At 36.0% G+C, this 17083-nt stretch overlaps 1 protein-coding gene across 2 annotated transcripts in view; it reads left to right on the plus strand.

Moving 5' to 3' along the window:
• Positions 1–16803, plus strand: part of LOC124168824 — a 94129-nt gene extending 77326 nt beyond the window's left edge. For both annotated transcript variants that reach the window (XM_046547151.1, XM_046547152.1), the window contains exons 8-9: positions 6795–6986; positions 11505–16803. In XM_046547151.1, the coding sequence (XP_046403107.1) occupies positions 6795–6986; positions 11505–11971 (659 nt within the window). In that variant the 3' untranslated portion in view covers positions 11972–16803. The remainder of the gene's footprint in view (positions 1–6794; positions 6987–11504) is intronic.
• Positions 16804–17083: the final 280 nt, after the last annotated feature.

Raw genomic sequence — 17083 nt, forward strand, 5'->3', positions numbered from 1 at the left:
CTCTTGTATCCATGATGCTGTGTGGGCGTTGGAATATTTTCTTCACGGCCACAGACTCAAATTAGGAATTTTGTGGCTAAATGGTGGCAGATACATCAAAATACACGAAATTTTTGCTCTGTAAGGGCAGTAACTCGGCTAAATCTATAGGGAATGACCATAAAATATTATACTTTTCGAATTTTGACCCTCCCCCCCTAAATTGCATTTGAGCGAGGGTCAGGGGTTCACCTACAGGTCTCAAATATTTCAGGCCTTATTTTTGATCGGTTCCACAACTTTTTTTCACTGGGCCAGATGGATTTGAAAAAAAATCGATTTTTCCGATCCGCCCTACTACGCATCCATAGCTCTGTACGCTAACCACTACACCACGACAACTAATGATTATGAGTGGCGTAGTTACCAATTTGAAGTCTGCTTCACTATTTGTTTTCTCTCCATTTCAATTGTAATTTAACTGCCCATGCTATGATAACTCGTGCAATAGCAACAACTGCCCACTTGTGATATTTGTGCAGAGTGTGGCACTCTAAAGGCAACAGAAGATGAGGAGCTTAGGGTGGGGAAAAATGGGGCTTCTTATTGGCTGCAGTTTTGCATTGTCAGACATTCCCGAAAAATGGCCGCATTTTATTATTCATCACGTCAGAAGAATTGAGAAATGCATTTGGATAAATCACGGTCGTAGAAGGAGAGATGTGGAATGAATGTAAGAATGTCAATGGCTGATAAGAATAAATAAATCACGAATTCGGAGGTTTACAACCCTTAAGCAGATACTAGAGAACAAATTGCAGGTTGCGTCATGCAAGCAATTGAGCGTACTAACCAGGAAAGCACAACTTTTTCAAACGTACTAACCAAATACTTAACCTGTATTTTGTTCGGATGGCACCGGGACCAAGAGAAATCGCCGTACTAAGGAGGAAAACGTACTAAGGAGGAACGTACTAACCAAGTTCCACTGTATTTGCATTTCTGTTGTTATCAAAGATTAATGAATACAAGGTTAATGGGGATGTTATCATGTTTATAGGAAACCTAATTATATTTATGTAACATTAAGTGTGAAATCCCTTGATTTCCAAGGAATGCTTATCAAAATTCAATGTGCTCACATTACAAACATGACAGTTCTTCTCTTTCTGTAAAATAGGAATTTCTGCTCTCAAAGTACTTTTGGAACTTCTCCAATACACCCGAATTATGAAATTAACTCTGAGAGTCATGTTTTAAGTGTCATTTCCTTTTTATAAGTAATCTGAATCCCTAGTTTTGCTGTATATCCCAGGTCATGTCACTGAAACAGACGATATTAGAAATTTGTGAAGTTGTAGTTTTTGGTTACCTTTCCTTATTATTCTGAAAATTAAGGCAATGCTCTTCTGAAATGAAATTATCAATAAGAAGAAAAGACTCGAATTTAGCTGCAATAGGGAAGTGCACTAATTTTTTTTTATTGCTGAATTTGAAAGTTAAGCCTAAAAAAGAAACATTAGTATAGTCACTTTTATTTTCTGCATCTGGGGTATGCACTTTAAAACGTTTTGAAAGTCGGAAAATTTCATGTTGCGCTGAAACACAGTGCCTCCATCTTGATTGAGATGTGACGTCACAAGGCAGTAGTCACCAGTGGAGTATCGCTGTATTCCGTCGCCTTCTTTAGCGCGGCGAGAGTTTCCGGGAATCGGTGGAGTTTGCTTCCTAAAAATGTCGTCTAGTACCGAAAACATGAATTCAAAATAGAATTATAAATGATTTTTTGTTCCAAATTTCATCTCGACGTCGAAACAAAAGCCTGGAGAAGATATTCATTCCCGTGCCTTGAGCACAAGCTATACGGAATAAATGGTTCAAGGCTGCTCCTGACTCTTACCTATCGATGATATTCTGTTTTGAAGATCATTTGAAGGTATTGTAAGATCAAATTGATATTTATATTATAATAATTTACTTAATAGGTACCTCAGTTACATCAGAAAGTGTGTTGAGTCAAAATATAGCATCTTCCGCGTAGACCTACGTAATTTATAAACTGAAAGTAGTTTGGTTAAAGAATTATGGCGCGACTGTTTTTTTACACGACCGGGCAAAATGCGTACTTTGCCCATGATATGTGCATATATGATAAAAAACGATTTTTGTTAAAGTTAATCTTTATTTGTTGAAATTAGTGCATTTATAGGTGATACAGATATAAAGGAACACGGCAGGTCGCGCGGCGTAATTTGTACTCCACTGGTGACGGGTTCATCTTGCTGATCTAAAAAATTAGCTACATTACCTCGAACTTTGAAAACTCGCAATATAGGCAGTCAAAGTACATTGTAAGAATACACGGGACCATTATAGCCCAGAATGTACGTACAATGTCGAAATCCTTGGTTTTCAAAGATTGACGTATTTTATACGCCAGCGCGCCCGGTCCAGGGTTATCAACTTTTATTTCATCCTATTTGTTAGTTGAAATTATATTTCAGAATGGTTCTTTTAGCACTGCTACTGAGGTAAACTGGTAGGTACTGAGTACAAGGTACTGAGGTATGTACTGAGTAAGTAAACTCCCTTTGGAGTAATGTGAATTACAAGTGTTCGAGATACATGGCATTTTATATTCGCTTTGTGTTCTTATTAATTATGCCTGCACGCATATTGTTGCTTGCCGCGAGCCTTTAATGGTATGTGCTCTTGCAAGAGTGGTTTTCATTTTTAATGTGGAAGTTGGTCAGTATAAGCAAAGAAAAAATTAACATTTTAGCGCACACCAACCCTTGTAGTCATCGTATCTCTGCGTTTGTAATGACACTGCTAAAATACCTAAACGCCATAATGATGATTAAAAAATTGTCTCATGTCAATGATTGCTGCAATTATAATTAATGATAAACTTGATGCCGTATGATCACAATGAAGACAACAAAAAATAATGCCATGACGTAGTCTTGAACCACAATCCATCGGGTGACATCTTTCCTTTGAGTCGTGCACACTACCTCAACCGACCCATTAGAAAATTGTGGATATTTTGGATTTATATATATAACTTGTAAAAAGTAACGCATGAAAATTAATTAATTACAGCCTAACTAACGCCCTAATTGAAAATGATGCAGCAAGGTACGCGGTCTCCCCTTGTTAGCCTTAACGTCTCGCATTTCTATGGAGCGTTGAACCTGTCCTCCTTATTCAAAAATTCAGTAACCGTAAATACATCAAAGTTTGGTATACCATTTATAAATCGTTGGAATTTTCCTTCTCCCAACCAAGATTACCTTTTCTTGAACCCATCCTGGACAGCGAACCATTGCAACAACCAGCCAGCTCGGAAATAAGGCTAACATCCCATGATTCTAGTAGCGAAGGGCGAACGTTACGGCCGGCCGGCGTGAATACATACGCAACGAATAAGTCTTGCAGCAAACGTCTGAAATAGGTTTATTAGTTTGACTCGGTTCTTACAAAAAAAGTTTTGGCATGATAAACGGCATTGTGCCAAAATATACCCAGCGAAAAATAAATGCCATCATGCATTTATTAAAGATTCAATGTGCTATTCGTACTATTCTTTCCAAACTTGAAGTTGACACGTAAATGAATATTAATATATTACGCAATGATGAAGTCGTTTACTCAAAAGAGAAGCAGCCACATATATATTCTGAAGATATTTTATGACAGCAAAAAACGGATACCCTCAAATTCTGTAATTTTTCTATGCAATAATAGTGGTAAAACTAAACGGTGTAGAAGCTGCCTTCTGCTACTGCCTTGTGACGTCACGGCCAATATTCAACATGGACACCCGTTTTCGCGGCCTTTGAATTTTTCCATATTTCAGACGGTCATCTCGAATCAAGTATTCACTATTAGGATTTAAACTGTGGTTCTACGACATTATGTTATCCTGAACTCTAATTTAAAAAATGTGTTTGGTGCATTTGAAACACTAGTGCACTTCCCTATTGCTTGGCGGATTATCTGCTGTATAATTTGATGGTTCTCAATTCCTACTGACTAAAAAAATTAGGACACATGAAAAAGCTGGCATTGCATTAAGAATTGAGAACCATCACATTATTTATTTATTTATTTACGGGATAACCCATTAACCATATTCTTACATATAGTTTTACATATGATAAACAATACAAAATACTGACCACACATGCAATAAACCCAGAAAAAGAAGAAAAAAAAATCTATACAGAATTGCACATCAATGAATAAAACATGTAGAGAGATACAACAAAATAAAATTTAAAGTATAAACATGTTCTCCAGTAAAAAAGTTCATCTTTGCCACAGGTGACATTTGAATCTGGAAAAGGACATAGAGGAATCGTAACTTTGGCCGAGTCTATTAAAATTCCTCATCATTCTGGATAACGGGAAGTTAAAGGCATAATTTGTTCTATGGTAGTTAATAACAAATGGGTGCGGATTTCTGGAATTATGTCGGGGTGCGTTAAAATTTACTAAAGAAAGAAGAAAGGAACAGTCAATATAAGAATTAATAATTTTGTAAAGGAATAGGGCATCAATGGAGGAACGCCTGTCAGATAAGGATTTCAGATTTAAAAGGGATAGAAGATATGAAGTATTGTAATCAGAATGAGGTATTCCTAATTTGAAATTAATAAAATTGAGAAATTTGTTTTGGACCCGTTCAAGCCGTATTGAGTCTGTATTATAATAAGGTGACCAGTTTACAATAGAGTATTCTAATTTTGAGCGTACCAGAACTATATAAATAGTCCTTAAAGCATGAAGATTGTTAAATTTTAGACAGGTTCTCTTTATGAAACCTAAATTCTTTAGGGCATCGCAGACAGTTTGGTCTAGATGTACCTTGAATGAGAGCTGGCTGTCAAACCAAACACCTAAATCGCAGACAGCAGTAGGTCTACCTAATACAGCAGATAATCCACCTAGCAGAAAAACAATGGGTAAACATAAAATAAAATCTCAGTAAAACTATGTTACTATGTCACTCATGTTAAATAAATATAAAAACCTTGTTGCTTGTGCAAGTAAGTTTCTGGCCTATACCATACGAATAAGATAATGTGCACTTTGCTGAAATCTTTCGTTTCCAAGAAAAGTTACGGAAGGCCTATATCTAACTTATGGCTCATGGCCAATCAAAGTTATGGAATTAAGGTTTTGAAATCACTATCTAGTCATAAGAGATAGCTCACAAACAACTAAAAGATGGGTGCTTTCTTGAGCCCAACCCAGGGAACGTCTGGTGCACGGAAATGCACCTGTGGTCTGTTCGGTGCCAGTCAAATCTTCACCTGTTGCCGAAAAATGTTGTTATGTTCTCAAATGTAAATGTGAAACAAAAAACTTAAATTACACTGTTACTACTTTAAATGCTGGATTTTGGTTGAAAAGCCATCTGTCAGCATACTCAGGTATTCATAATTTAGATAATGCAACTGGAAATAGATTATGCAACCCTCAATTGAACATGAGAAATTTGTATCCAATTGTAAGACTAGCCATATCTACGGAAAATCACAGGGTTTTTCTTCTCCATAGGAAAATCTTTCCTTTCCATGGAAATGTTAAAGCATGGTTTTGCTAGTTGTTGCCCACATTGACAGTGTGAGATTTCCCTATCTCCTCCCTTCCAACCCTATCCTCACCCCAGAGGCGTCGGCCTATCATGGTGGTACTTATCTCCTTTTGTTCCTTCCTCTCCAATCCCCTCCCCAGGATGACTTGGTGTATACAGTGGTGCAGGGGGTTTTTCGGGGTAAACCCCCCCTCCCAGAGCTCAGAGAAATTTTGAAGTTAAATCTATTTTATGTAATTGGATTATATTACTTATAGTGTAAGGCAGGGGCACAGTTAGGAATTAAGGCTGGAGGGGGGGGGGGGGGGGAAGGAAGGTTTAGGTGCAACTAATACCGGGGTGTGTGGGGGTATGGAATACCCACCAGGATAAGCGGTAGGTGTGAGATCAATAAATTGCAGAATTTTAAGATAAATGGTTCATAATGGAGGGTTTTACGGCTTTCTGAAAGATATTTTATTAATCTTTACACTACATATTCTATTACTAATATCAATTCATTTAAGTAAAGTGGATTATACTTAAAAATTCCTCTGAGCTCTGGGGGGGATTTTATCCCCCAAAACCCCCCCCTCAATGTGCCACTGGTGTAAAGAGCAATAAAATATCACTCAGAAAGCCGTAAAAGTCAACCTTTTTGAACCATTTATCTTGAAAATTTTCAGGGGTAGGGCCCCCGCACCTCCTGCTTAATCTGGTGGGTACTCCATAGCCCCAACCCCCAGTATTAGTTGTGCCTAGAACCCCCCCTAACCTTAATTCCTAGCTATGCCCCTGGGTGTATAAGTGTCGGATTTGGTTCCTGGCCCTAGGTCAGGGACAAGGTTGGGGGCAAGGGACTGGGCAAGGGATTGGGACAAGGTCAGGGGCATTTGGGGCAATGCCTCAGTGAACGAAGCATTCCATCAGCAGCAGAGCATGTTAATAGACATGCTTGATTACTCTCTTTGCCAGTAGTCTAATGGAATAGTTTGTGGAAAAACTGATAGAGAATAAAAATCATGTGGTACTTAGTACACCTAAAAGCCTTTTTACAGCAATTAAAGGAAAAAATGATCCACTCCTTTTGGCTGTGACTATATTGTTTTAAAATCTTCAGCCTGTTCTAATAAGTATTTTTTGCGTCAGGAATTTGTGGTGCTTATGTAATAGAGTTTTCATTGAAAAGTGAGCATCTTAATTGATGACTAATAATTTTTCCTCGTTTTAGATCTCAGATATGAATTAGAGGCTGGATCAATCCTTGGAGCTGTAAAAATGGGTAGCTTCATACCATGGGACATTGATGGAGATGCGACGTTTGAATCAAAAGACTTTGCTGCGTATGTGAAAGGGAAGTCCTGGTTCAAAGAGCGTGGATTTTCTTTATCATCATTTGAGGATCCAGTTCCAATGTATAAAGGTAAATCTCATGGTTGGTGTTTACACTGAAAGAATTGTGGGACGAATCAAGATTAGCATTCCTTAAATTACTCATTAAGGAACATAAAGAAAATATCCTAAATGGTTTTGCTATACTTGATTCAATTGTAAAAGCAAAAGTGAACCACATTTTCCTCAAAGCCTGAAGCACTCTTATCATTTTTTCCAATCTTTCGGTGGGACAGATCCAGCAATTGCTCCAGATGGCAGAAAAATGACCTTTTCTTGTGATCATATTCCATGGTGGCTTGAGGGATGGGCTTTCCTTCACTTTTTTCCATCACTTTGTGTGATCCTATTTCCGTAACTGAAACTGTACTTCAGGCAATCAGAATGCAAGGCCTCAAATAGTAAGCAATAGGGTAGTTTCCTTCATCAAAGAAAACAAAAGGCATTGATTGAGATTCATTACCCACCATTAGTATATTCATTATATACAAATTATTTGGTTTTGAAATCTCAGTTTAGACGAATATTAATGGTCAATTTTAACCGCATTTGAAAAAGGCCAGATTGGCGGCCATGCAATGCCGCTCCACGTGACATCACAGGAGGCCAGATGCTATATGAGTGGTCTGGAGTTTAATATCGTCTGAGATTACCAATGCATGCATGAGGCACAGAGCTCAGGGAAACATTGCTTGATAATCACCTATTAAAATTGCCTAAGGTCCGAAAGTTTCCTTCGTTTGATAGGGTATTAATAATCCTTATTTAAGCCAAGTGCTACCTGCTAGCAGCCTGCATCGTAGCGGCGCTCATAGCCTCACACCAAGGTGGCCTCACACAGTAGCAGCAGTAACCAGAATGACTTCACACGGGCTTTTCCCAGCATTCATACTTAGTCGTTGCGTTTCGCCCACCTAAAAATTTTCACTTTTAATTTAATCGCGAAAAATAGATATTGTCATTTAAAAATCTAAAAGGGTGAAATATGTACTACAGGAGTTGTGATCCCATGCTTAGCATTTAATTGAATGTCAGTTTTAAATATGGAAAGTGATAAAGGGACAGAGGTAATGGCCATGTGATTCAGAAAATGATGTGTTGAGCTATCACTTCTTTGGTTGCTGAAAACCTATCACTCTGAGGGACCCCAGACGGCACAGAACCCTCCGTATCTAATTCGTATGTACATAGTACCCATTGACTAAGGGGATACTATGCCGCTCCGTCGCTTTTCGTCAATGGATAATTTCCGTTCGTGGCCTGTCGACGAAGCGCGTACGCAGCATGTGAATGTCCGCTACTAAGCACGTATGATTGGATACGAAGCGCGCAGGAACACGGCACTCAGGCTAATCTCAATCGATTAGGTCGACATAGATATATCGTAACTCGCACGATCGAAAAATGTATTGAACGCAACACAATCGATAGCTACCAACCGTAGCGAGAACCTTGATACGAATCATTATGAATTGTAAGTTCTCAATAGGTAAATAACACCATATCATGAATTCTAATTACCATGAAAGACTCACGACCGACAAAGTTTTGTCGGTTGTGAGTTTTTCATGGTAATTAGAATTCATGATATAGTATTATTTACCCATTGAGAACTTACAAAACTTACTCGGCCACTTAAATAACTCTGCGAAAAATGAGATTCTCATGGCTAATTCACGCACCCCCAGCATCCAGCATTGTTAAGTGGCTCGTACTTACTTGGAAACCTTGAGATGTTAATGAGAGTAAATTCTTATTAATTTTGACACTAAATAAGACATCACATAGCCCACGAGCATTAAAAAGCTTACCCTAAAGCCTGACGAAATAAAATTTTAAAATAAAAATTGCCGATGAAACAGGACTGCTGACACATCTGCTATTAGTATGATCGAATTCATCAAAATGCAAGCAAAAATTAACGTATAGTTCAGTCTCAGCTACTAAAACTTACCCATATCAGGCGCTAAAGTATTTGAAAAATTATTTGGGATGAGTAAAAGTCCCTAGGTCACTGCAGTAAATGTATCACCCTATTAAAAATATGAAAGTCCTGCCAAATCACCAGCATAAACACTTGTAAAATAAAACATGTTATCTCTTAGATCACACCTCCGATTTTATACTTACTTTGCATGAAGTCACCACCGCAAGAAATTTTAAAGAGGCAGGAAAGAAAAAACCCACAGAAATACAATACATATATTATGTATTTTCTATTGTCAACCACAATAATATTTCCAATTTTCTCTTCTATCCCACATGTAATTTAGCGAAACAATTACTCTTATTCTCTTTCGAATAGAAAATTATTTAAAAGAGGACTGGTCGATACATACAAACTATCGTCAATACTTTCTCCGATGAACGTCCACTATCACTGCACCAACTTGCACAAATCAAATCCACATCCACAAATATGTCACTTCTGCCACAATGTCTGTCTTCTTGGCGACAGGTAACAGTGAAGCAATGGTACCTTCCTCCAATCTGGGCACCTCCAATTCAGCAAGAATTTTCTCCTCGTCTTCTCGTCCAAGGCCACAGATTATTTTCTGATATCACAAGGTGCGATATGTGAAGCTCACACACCTAAAATTAATAAATAATAAAATACCATGTAACTTATTAGGTCAAATCATTTCCAATTTTTGGTATTTCTGCATGAGAAATCAAATTACTAGGCTCGTAAATATAGTAAATATTTTTAAGCCTGATATTTTTATTGTTTCAAACTATAGCATAAGATAATTTGAAATGATGAAAGCCGACGTGTAATTCACCATAGGGCAAGCTAAGAAGCAATATTCGATCCTATAAACTTGGCAGCTTATTCCTAGTTTCTCCTTTAACCACACGTTTGCCGAATGAATTAATACAAAAAAGACAACTAAAATGCAAGAATTTTCAAAAGAATTGCTGCTACAATATTTTGAATCACCATTTTTAGTACTGAATAGTACTATAGTACTTCAGTACTGAATAGTTCGGGATGTTGATGCATCAACATCCCGAAGCCACTTCTAACTTAAAATTACATCCAAATAATTACAGCGAGAAAGAGTACATACCTCACAGTTTTTCGTAGGGGTGAAATGTTTTCTTCTTATCGCCCAAATGCACTTCTTCTTCAACTCAGGATCTTTTGGAAAGCTAAAAACTTGAGCCATGTCCCGGAGTTTCCATTACATCCCGAAATTACACACACGGAAGGCATTTTTAACAAAAATATCTCACAAACACGTTTCTGAAGCCCAGAGAATGAAATTAAAGAATAAGGGAAACTTCACCATTACCAGACACTCTATTTTTCACCAACTTAACCACAAAAATCCCTGAAATGTGGTGAGACGCGACGTAAACCATGCCATCTCCAACGGCTTGTGAAGGCATGTGATCTTTCTAGGAGGATATGGCACGATGGCACCAGATGGCACCACCCGCAAAAGAAAATAGTCCCAGACCGAATACAGTTTTATCGATGAGATACAATTTTATCGATGCATATGAATTTGCCAGTCCTCTTGCATCTTTTTTCGTCATTAAAGGAAATAAAGAAACAAAACCTTCTAAGTAACTTCCTAAGCGCGATTTTTGTATCTTGATTGTCCACCCTCGTATTTAGGTACGAAAACTTCCTGTGCCGTCTGGGACGGAAAATTATTATCATATGATTCAGGCTTAAGGAAAATGACATCACCTAGGCCATTTGATTTTTCTTCTAGCGTTTTTGAGAGCATTAGAATCTTGGCATGTTGATTAGCTATTTATATGGATGTGTATACAGTTTAATTAAAAAACTTGTCTGATTCATTGATATCAAATAACAGAATCAGACAATCATGTGGTATTGCAGAGACATTAGCCAGAAATTTGCTTCAGAGTTACTTCGGTGAGGGTTGCTCATACTGGTATCTTTTTGTCAAATCCCATGCATCAGAAAATCATTAGTTCCATTAAATAAGCTAAAAATTTAGTCTGAATTACTTTTAAATTTTTAGTAATTGCTGGTTTATGCAGAAACGGCCATAGATATCATGGCTTGATCCCTGCTGTATCTCTATTATTTGATTTCAAAACCTGCTTGATTTTCTTGAAACATTTTTAAACTTAATGACTTTGGCAGCTGTAGTTAGTATTATCCAATTTTGAGTAAATGCTGTATCCAAGACTCTGATCAAAGTCCACAACTTTTAACACATTTACCGCCACGGCTACATACATGTTTTCTGCAATGCCATTAGTCTTTTTTGATCATTTGTGTATCATTGGTTATTGCCATTATATCATTGGTTGTGTATCTAAATTAAATGTTACCTTATGTGATGAACGAACACTTGGTCACGATTAATTTCTAATCAATCGGTCTTGGTTACCTGTGGCGTGACGTGATTCAAGCTGGCATTAAAAAATCCAGTACATATCTATATTTGTGGCTCCTACTTAGTACTGCCCTCCCACGTACTAACTCATTTTAAATGGGCTATGGTTGTGTTATTTATTGTTTTTTATATCTCTGTAACACATATTCCTATATTTTTTATTCCAGATAAGCCAGAAACTTCAATAAAAACAAAAGGTTACTTCTGTCTCAATACACCGGATATATATATAGAAATGTGGGGCTATCATAATTTGAGCACTGATATCAACTCCACACCAGAAGCTGATTCTGAAAGGAATGATTCAATAGGAACTAGACCTTGGAGAAGCCTTCCAGAACCAAATATGCCTCCAACAAGGATACTTTTGACTACTGTTGGGGATCCTGTGGGTGTTTGGGTTCGTGTAATCACCAATCCTGGTTTGTATGCGCGCAATCGTTATGGCCCAAGATTTCTAAGGCATGCTCAAAGCTGGGTGTATCTAGGACTTGGGGACAGTTGGCAAAGCTATGCTGCATCTGCAGGTGATTGGTTAAGAGGTAGTCAATGTTCACGGACGTACCACCACGCATGTCTTGTTCATTACCCAACAGACGGAAACCTCAATTTCTATGATGAGGATGGAATGTGATATGTATTTCTGATTTTGTTCATTTTGAAAAACCCCATCGTTATATTGCATAAAACACTTTTCATAAGCTTTATTTGACGATATGGGTACCTGGGGCAGCATCAGAAATATATTTATTAGATAAGCAGTATTGTGGTGTAATTGTTCATGGCAACTATAGTTTCAAAAACTTCTCCTAACTGGCAAATTGGATGCTTGATGTTGGTGAAACACACTGAAATTACATTGGAGTTAAACGATTAGTTTTTTGTCCAATAGATTTTGGATAATATTGTTTTATTTCCATTCACACAACAAGTAGGAGTGAGTGAGTAATTTTGTCAAGAATTACAGAAATTTGCCGCAGTTGTAAGTTTTTTAATGGCAAAAAACTGACTGATGCACAAATATTGAAATTTTGGTGCTTTTTCCTCATTCAGTGGAAAGGAAAGCTGATAAGTGGTCAAATTTTTTTTCATGTGATTAAAAATTATCATGACTATCAAAATATTTGATAGTTTTTGTTACTTTAGGAACACTAGACTTTGTTACTTTGTTTGTTATTTTATATGTTTTATATGTTCTTATTATGTTCAAGTGCCATATGTTCTGCTGATTTGAAGTCAATTTATGTTTCCATTGTATAAGTTGGCTCTCATTTGTACACCTTCTCAGCATCGTTACGCTGGAACTTTCTGGCACTGTAAAAACCAAGGGGGTTAAAATTGGGACACAATTTATTGTAAGAAGTAAAATAAACACAAGCTTGAGTCTGTCCAAAATTAGGCAACCTCCCAAACAAGTATTTAACTCAGTGACAATGAACACTAAAAAAAAAAAAAAAAAAAAAGCAATTTGTGATAAATATTTCCATTCCTCCTCGTAAACCAAAATAAATACTGCATTACTCTTTCTTTGATATGTTTTTAAGAAAATTAAAACACCTTGCTATAAAATAATTCGTTTGTCTATGTCACCCTCAAAAGGATTTCTTAGTTTGATTTCCTTTTGAAGATATGTGAAAAAAATTTTTGCAAAGGAGTTATAAAAATAGAATTGAGAGAGGATATTAATATTTTCCATGTTATGAAGTGGAAGCAAAAATAAAATAGATAATAATAACTCACCTCAAAAGGTGCCCTTATCTAGTGAAACCAAATAAAAAAGGAAAATAGAAATAAAGAAAAAAAATTTTCTGAGCTTTCCGCACGGCACTCACTGGTGACTCCCTTTCTCTCCGCCTACTGCCGGCGGCTGGCACTTTGGGAATATACCATTAGAAGGAATTATAACTGAGCCCTTATGCCCTAAGTCACTTGCCTGCCATGACATAAATGTATGTGACGGCATGAGCACGGAACATGTTTGTGCTGGATTAGGATCACGAATTTGATTTTGCGGTTTAAGTTATGTAGACCATTGTAGGGTTAAAGAATGAGGTAACCTAATGCTACATAAGTGCTGTGGGAAAACTTATTATTTTTTTAAATCGAGATTTTTTAAATATTAAACTTCATTGCGCTGTCTGAACTAGACGAAATTTAGGCAAATAGATCCCTTGCAGACATTTTTAGCTGATGTAAAGTATTCAGGTAAAGAATTCTAGATGCCCCTATTTGAACAGAAACATGAGGATGTGCTATGAAATAAAGAATACAAAAAATTATAGACAACATCTTTAGTTGCCTAAAGTTATGCCATTAAACATAATAGCAGAGAAATTTATTGTGCTTTCACTCTGATTGTGGATACCATTGGCATACATAGTGAAATAATACAGAGGTGCCAAAATCCTCCACCCATCTCTGCTGAATATGTCAATCACTTTGTTCTGAAGCAGGGAAACAAATAGAGCGATTTTCATACTCTGTGATATTTTTGGTGCTGCTAAATTGTGCGAATTGCCTTAAATTTAATGTGAAGCAAATTAATGTGTCTGCGTGTTATTGGTTCTTTTTGGCAGCATTCTATTGTTTTCTCAATGCTGGGTTGAGTAGAGCTATTGTTCATAGTATAAGGTGAATGTATTTGCCCCATTCAAAAAAAAAATAGCTCATAAAAAAAGAATTATTGCAGGAGCAATGTGTATTCAATTATGCTTGGAGACGAAAAGTTTCATAGTCACAGGAAAGGGAATACATATGTACTTGCTACTAAGGGTCAATAATTCTTTGAACTTATAGATAGAACTCTCTTTGTCAGTACCTGTGGTTAAATGAAAATGCTTGATTCAGAAAAGTATACTATAAGTTGGGCAAATTTTTTATTACAAAAACTGTATGTTGTGATTTTGTGCCTTCTTGGACCTGCTGTAAAACTGCTCTAAATTTAATGATGAAGGTAGTTTTAGACATAGTCTTGCTAATGATCTATTTGAAGGGCTTCCGTTGTTGCTTTGGCCTGATTTATGACAATCATATGCATCCACTAATGCATTATGACCCAAAAAAATTCTGTGAATGCACCATAAGGTATACATTTATTATAAAGTAATCACCGCATGACATAAATACTAGATCACCTGTTCAAGCATTAGCCGTCCATTGCAATTTCAGTCAGTAGTTCCTAAATGATGATAGAAATTGAATGAAAAGTTGCATACCTGAAACAGGTACAATTTTTGGTAGACATTAGAGCATCACCTTAACAGCAAAAATGGAAAGCCACACAAAAATAATTTTCTTTGCACCTTTTCAAAACATAATATTGTATTTCAGCTCAAGTAGCAGCTTTGTACGCAACCCTATTCGAGATTTATTTACGATGGCAGTAATGCTGAAGTAAACATAATTATTTTGCCTCTCTTGATCCTTTTCATCCGTCATTCAATTTTAGTCAACAGATAGTGCAAAGATTTTACCCAAGTTCAAAATGTGCATACTATGTACGATGTAATTTAAAGAACAGACAGTTATCACAGGGGTCTACCATAGCTGTCAAAATTTACTTGCCAATGCATGCAAAATATTAATCCTGCCAGAATATAAGGACCATGGAATTATGCAAAATCTTTACACAAAATTGAAATTTTAAATTATACACCTATCTACCTACAATCTATGTACTTGAATTCTTGAATCATAAAGGTAGAGGGAGCAACTATGCTTATTTGCTAATTTTTGTGGAAATAAGTATTTTACTCCAAATATGCTCATGGTTTATCAGGAGTTACTTCATTTAGTTGTTGAGAAATCTATCAAACATATTGCCAACTAGAGTGATGCAACTCAAAGGAAAATTTTTCCTTGTGCACAAATAATCCAAATAGATTAAAAAAATGGAGACTAGTTTCAAATCACAAAGCCTAGATTCAATGGCCAACGAGAGATACATGAAAAAATAACCTGAGCTAATAATTAATTGGATATATTTTCAGGAATGGAAGACAACTATCTACCATGTCAATTCCAATGCTCCTGTAGGTTAAATTTCAGATGATACATTTAATGGCCTGGGCTGTATATTACTGTTGGAATTTTTTCTTGGAAAGTTCTCTCTCATGAATGATGATGTATTATTTTGTAATAACATTTTCCTAACAATTTCTTTAAAAATTGAGTGAAAATTTGAAGGGAGTTAATTGCAAGTTGAATAATGATTTTTTAATTGAGAAGTTAATCTTTCAGTCTAGTTTGCATAATCTGAGGATTATATTTCCAACTAAAGCAAAAATGAAGACAGATTTATTAAAAAATCTTACAGTTTTCTGCTGGAAGATCCAAAGATGTAATCTTGCGAGGCACATACATTAGATTAACTGACATATTTTTCTGCTTAAATTATTGGTCTTTTATTTTTATATGCAAGTAATGAGCAGATCTAGCCATACCACCTCAAATTTCAATAATGCAATTTAGAAATTTAGGATAGTAGAGATCAAGTTCATAATGCTAATTTTTTTAAAAATATGCCCATAAAATGCTGCTCTTTTTATTGCCTAAATTTGAGCGAAGTTATAGTTATGCATAGATACTAATGAGATAGAAAAGTTAAAATATTAAGCTTTCAAAATCAAAATAGGTTATTTAGGAAAGATATTTATTTAAGATTTGGCATGGCAAATTTTTCATAGTTAAATAGATTAATACTGCATGCCACAGGCACTTAAAAGTTGTACATCATACAACATCAAGCATGTGTGTGATATTTTTACAGCTGGAATACCTCTGACATCATTTGACATTCTGTAATGTCATGTGTAGGGAACTGCATCAATATGGACCATACGAATTACAATACCTTGAGGCCTGTGGAATTCTCAAGCAATTGATAATATTTCTGGGTTACGCTTTTATTAATTTGACATAAGAGACAGTTAAGTATAAGAACCTTCTTTTCAACCTGTTTTCTGTGATATGCTAGGAAACATTAGCAGCTGTGTTGAGTGCTAATTGAAATATTTGCTGCATAAGAGATTTAATGATGTTTGGGTATCTGTATAGGGCTTAGGAGTAAAAGATATTGCTGATTTGGTTGCAATGGTCATTGAATCAATACTGAAGTATTTGAGGTAAAGTAGTTATTATGTTGAAATACTTAAATATTTTAAATAGTGAGATGATTTATTTAGTTTTATTAGTTTTTGATTTCTGAGTATACTCTTTTTGGCTGTTCATAAGAATTGTCAGCATTTTACAGCAATATTTAGTGTACTTACTCATGTATTTCAAGAATTAATTAAAATTTCCAAAGACTCTGTCACCATTTAATTATCTTCAATTGTATTTGTATATGCTGTTAATTATGATAACGTTTCTGGAAATTGCTTCCAATGCAATCTGGCAGAGCGACATGGCAATTTGGAAGAATATTTCTGTAAAATAAAAAAATAAAGATTTTTTGATTTTTCCAAACAATGTTTTAATATCATGTCCTAACCAACTATCTGCACTCCCATACAGAACCAGTTCCGTTATATAAGCATACATTGAAATTTTGAACTTATCCCATTTAATAGCATGATAGAGGAAAGAAAATATGTGAAGATGAATGGAAGAAACTCAAGGCAAGAGATAAAATGAGATAGCAGATGAGCAAGGTGATCACTGAGAAAGAAAATTCTCATTTGTATCAAGAGGTATGCCTACCAGGCATGATGTCCAAACGTAAAAGTTGTATGACGTGATGTAACAA

The sequence above is a fragment of the Ischnura elegans genome, chromosome 12 (assembly GCF_921293095.1).
Source record: "Ischnura elegans chromosome 12, ioIscEleg1.1, whole genome shotgun sequence".
NCBI classification, from domain to species: domain Eukaryota; kingdom Metazoa; phylum Arthropoda; class Insecta; order Odonata; family Coenagrionidae; genus Ischnura; species Ischnura elegans.